This window comes from Hipposideros armiger, unplaced genomic scaffold (genome assembly GCF_001890085.2).
Source record: "Hipposideros armiger isolate ML-2016 unplaced genomic scaffold, ASM189008v1 scaffold_664, whole genome shotgun sequence".
NCBI lineage: Eukaryota > Metazoa > Chordata > Mammalia > Chiroptera > Hipposideridae > Hipposideros > Hipposideros armiger.
In genome coordinates, this window is record NW_017732014.1 from 262,537 (window position 1) to 266,503 (window position 3,967).

General features: G+C 53.5%; 1 protein-coding gene across 3 annotated transcripts in view; it reads right to left on the reverse strand.

The window, feature by feature from the left end:
- Positions 1-328: 328 nt before the first annotated feature.
- Positions 329-3,967, reverse strand: part of KCNN4 (potassium calcium-activated channel subfamily N member 4) — a 12,475-nt gene continuing 8,836 nt past the window's right edge. For 2 of the 3 annotated variants that reach the window (XM_019626225.1, XM_019626224.1), the window contains 5 exons: positions 3,491-3,601; positions 3,170-3,288; positions 2,666-2,735; positions 1,307-1,474; positions 329-876 (listed from right to left, as the gene is read on the reverse strand). In XM_019626225.1, the coding sequence (XP_019481770.1) occupies positions 1,310-1,474; positions 2,666-2,735; positions 3,170-3,288; positions 3,491-3,601 (465 nt within the window). In that variant the 3' untranslated portion in view covers positions 329-876; positions 1,307-1,309. Of the gene's footprint in view, positions 877-910; positions 1,026-1,306; positions 1,475-2,665; positions 2,736-3,169; positions 3,289-3,490; positions 3,602-3,967 lie in introns of those variants that run through there. The other variant, XM_019626223.1, reaches the window with a different exon arrangement.

The following is a 3,967-nucleotide window of genomic DNA, read 5'->3' on the forward strand; positions in this document are numbered from 1 at the left end:
GGTGGGCCCATTTTACAGGTGAGATAAAATGTTCAGAGAGGTGAAGCCATTAGCCCCAAATCACACAGCCAGTGGATGGCAGAGCCAGGATCTGCTTGAATTCGAAGCCCTTGCTCTCAGATCTGGGGTGTTGTTGAGGACTCCCCAGCCTGCAGACCTGGGAGGGGACTTAAGGGAGGCCTGTGTTTTATAGATAGGGAAACAGGTTCAGATAGGGCAGGGTAAGGACCTTCCACTGGATGACCTGCCTGTTTGGAGTGTGGATATGTTTAGAAGAAACAGCAACTTCTGTCTTTGTTTAACATTTATTACAAAGTAAAGCAGAGACTGGTGAGCGGCGCCACCCCCTCCATCTCCTCCCTGCCTCCCACCTGCTCCCCAGGATGCTCTCTGCAACTCTGGAAAAATGCTGTTCTCTTGCTCTCCCACCAGGGGGCGCCGCCTTCTGCCTTGTCCCAGCCTCAAGCCTGGTTCCTTCAGCTCTACCGTCCAGCGGTAACTGAGGCACCCGGGATCTGGGACTCTGGGCTCCCATTCCCCTCCTCCTCTGGGCCCCAGCTGTCCCATCCCCCAGGAACCTCCACTTCTAACTGAAAGGTGGAGGTCTATAGCAGCACAATGAGGATGTCTTTGTTGAGGGTTTGTGGGGTAGTGGTGATCATTTTCTTATTTGGGGCCTCAGGGGTGGGCCACGGCCTCCCCTCTTCAGCTAGTGTTCCTTCCAGCAGCCTCAGCAAGTCAACCCACCCCAAGGTGGGGCCCCCTTGGGTCCTTGCACTTGAGGTGCTTTATTCATGGGGCTGGGTCAGGAATAGCAGGGAGAATGTCCTTGACCTCAATCCTGGGGAAAGTCGCCTGGTTCTTCCTCCATGGATCCTGGGGAGACAAACAGAAATGGATAGACCGGCAGGCCAGAAACCAGAGGAGGAGAAACAGCGGGTAGACTGAAGTAGAAACAGAGAGAAACCAGGGGACAGGAGGAAGAAAGAGCATGGGTGTACCCAGCACCAAGAGATGGGGGGCAGCTGGACATTTGGACAGAGCCAGAGAATGTGCCCAGAGCCAGAGACCAAGCAAAGAAAGAGGTAGAGGGTATTGAGGGTCAGCAAAGGGGAGAAGAAATGTCTCCTTCCTTCACTGCCTGGCCAGCCCCGAACTTGGGGTCCTTTCCTACAGACACAGCCAGAGCAGAAAGTAAAGAGTGGCCTTATCTCCAAGCCATCCCCAACCCCCTTCGCCATGGGGGTGCTGGCCACCGGCACCATTCCTCCAGAATGCTTTCCTGCCCGAGCCCCAGCCTCCTCACCAGCTACGTGGCCTCCTGGCTGGGTTCTGGAAGCTTCCGTGGCCCCAGGGTAGTGCTAAGCAGCTCAGTCAAGGTGTCCAGCTTCCCTGCCAGTGCATCAATCCGCTTCTCCAGGGCCTGTTGTGAGCTGCTCAAACCCAGTTGTAAGTCACACAGGATCATGTGCATCTGGGCAGAGAGAGGGTGGGAGGTATCGGGGCTGGGGTACACCCTCCCTAACCTGTGGAGTAAGGCAACGGAACCAGCATTCTAAATCCTTACAGGCCCTCGATAATAATTACGGTAATCTTCGGTAATAAGTCATCATTTATTGATCTCCTATCACACCCCAGCTACTTGACCAGGCGCTTTTCATGTATGGTATAAAATCCTAAATGCCATGGGGAGTGAGAATCTTGTTTGTTATTTTATAGCTGAGGAAACGGAGGCCTGGAGCAGCTAACTGACACGCCCAAGGCAGCACCTAGAACAGGGCCTAGGACGTAGTAGGTGCTCACTAAATATTGGTTGAATTGAATGCCTGACTTTGAAATCCACATAGCCCTTTCACTGCCTTCTCAAACCAGGGTTTACAGCTTCATCCGTGAGTATGTGTGAACTTCTCAGAATTCTTCTATTCTGTGTTTTTGGCTCGATAATCTTCAGAAATGATGACCTGCCAATTCTGGCAGATCTAGCCTACCACCTCCTCACAGAGACACGCCATGCAGCATAGGGACCTGTATCTGTGACTGTGTTTACTGTGGCATGGGTGCCCAGGGCCACTGTTTGAATGATCACGGACTAATGAGAAGCCACCGGATAAGCAAAAGACGCTGTGAGTCAAGCCAAGGGGTCCCTGAGCACTGGTGGAATCAAGGGGTCCCAGCAGGAGGGGGGCAAGCTGGGCTGCTTGGCCAGGCAGGTGAAGGCCCCCTCTTCACAACAGCAGCAGAGATTTTTACTGAAACAATGTCACCTTCCCCATGTCACTTGTTAATTTGCATTTTATTGGTTTTCCATGTTTGAACTTGGTTTGTAAATTTGCTTTGGTTTTATTATTGTATACGAGTCAGAGTTGGAAGGAATTTTATATCCGTCCACATGTAAGTAACTTGACAATAAGAATAATTTAAAACCAAACACTGGCGTTCTTTGTGCAGTTCCTTTTTTTTTTTAAGTTTAAAAGGGATCTCTCTGTACCTTACGTGAGTTTAAGAAAGTGTGTATTGTGTCATTCATTCATTCAACCACAAACCTTTATTGAGTGCAGGTGTGTGCCAGGCCCCGGCCAGTGTTCCCTATTCCAGGGCCAGATGTCCCTGCCCACGGCCCCGACCTCCCTCCTCTCCTGGACCTGCTCCCACCAGATCCCGGTACCTTGGAGATGTCCACCATGGAGTTCACTTGTTCCCGGAGCTTTCGGTGCTTCAGCCGCACCTGGCGAAACCTGTGGGAAGAAGTAGGGGGTCAGTTTTCCTATAAGCCTTGTCCCCAGATGTGGCCCTAACTCAGGGGAGCGATAGGGGAGGAGAGACCCACATATACACAGTACAAAGAGGAAAAGTTCCCAGAGAGCTGAAGGGGTGGGAGGGGAGGGGCTGCACCCATGAGTCTGCCTCCCTGGTAAGAGACCCAGGTATCCAGGCCCACACAGAGTGGCCTGGACCCACAGACACACTCTGAGACATGCAGAATCAACTGTCATAGACACAGTCACTGAGGTCCAGGCAGACATCTGTTCAGTCACACATGGGTGTGCATGTGTGTACACGCACATATGCCGTGCAGAGAGGGGATGTGGACATGGGTGTGCACGTGTACACACACACACACACACACACACACACACACACACACACACACACACACACCGGCCCTCACGTGTTGATAGCGGCCAGCAGCTTGCGCTGGTGCCTGCGGGCAGCTCTAGAGTCCTTCCTACGGGTATGTTTGTAGAACATCCAGGCCTCTTGCAGCACTTTGGCAGCTGACTCCTTCATCTGGGGGTGGATAGCAGTGTCAGTGCAGATAGATCCCTAGGTTCTGGGAAGAGGGGGCTGGGGCCTGGACTCCTGGGCCTGAGGGAGGAGGGGCTGGGGGCTGGGACTGCTGGTCTGAGGGAGGGGGGGCTGGGGGCATGGACCCCTGGGACCGAGGCAGGAAGGGTTTGGGATTGGGACTCCTGTGGAGGCCGGTCATCACCTCTTTGGCATACTGGATGTCCATCATGAAGTTGTGCACGTGCTTCTCTGCCTTATTAAACTCCAGCTTCCGGGCCACCACGGCTACCAGCAGGGCTGTGCAGCAGACCCCCTGTGGACACAGCAGGCACTATGACCCAAGGGCTCTGGGGCTCTGTAGTTCAGTCCTGTGTCAACAATTCTCTCCTTGAACCCTCCCAACAGCCACAGAAGGCAGGCACAACCACCACTGGTTGATAGACGAGCAAATAAGCTCGGAGAGAACCGAGGTCCCAGAGCTCCAAGGGGTGGAGCTAGGACCAGAAATCATGTGTTTGAGACCAACTCTTGTGCATAGTATTTGCACCATCAGAGTGTTCTCTTTAAGGGTATGATTGCAGGAGGGGAGAAGGGCTGGTTCCGGGTGAGGGGCAGACCTCGGGCTCCTGTGGGACCCCTTCCTTCCCACTGCTCACACCCAGTTGGCCATGAGGTCACC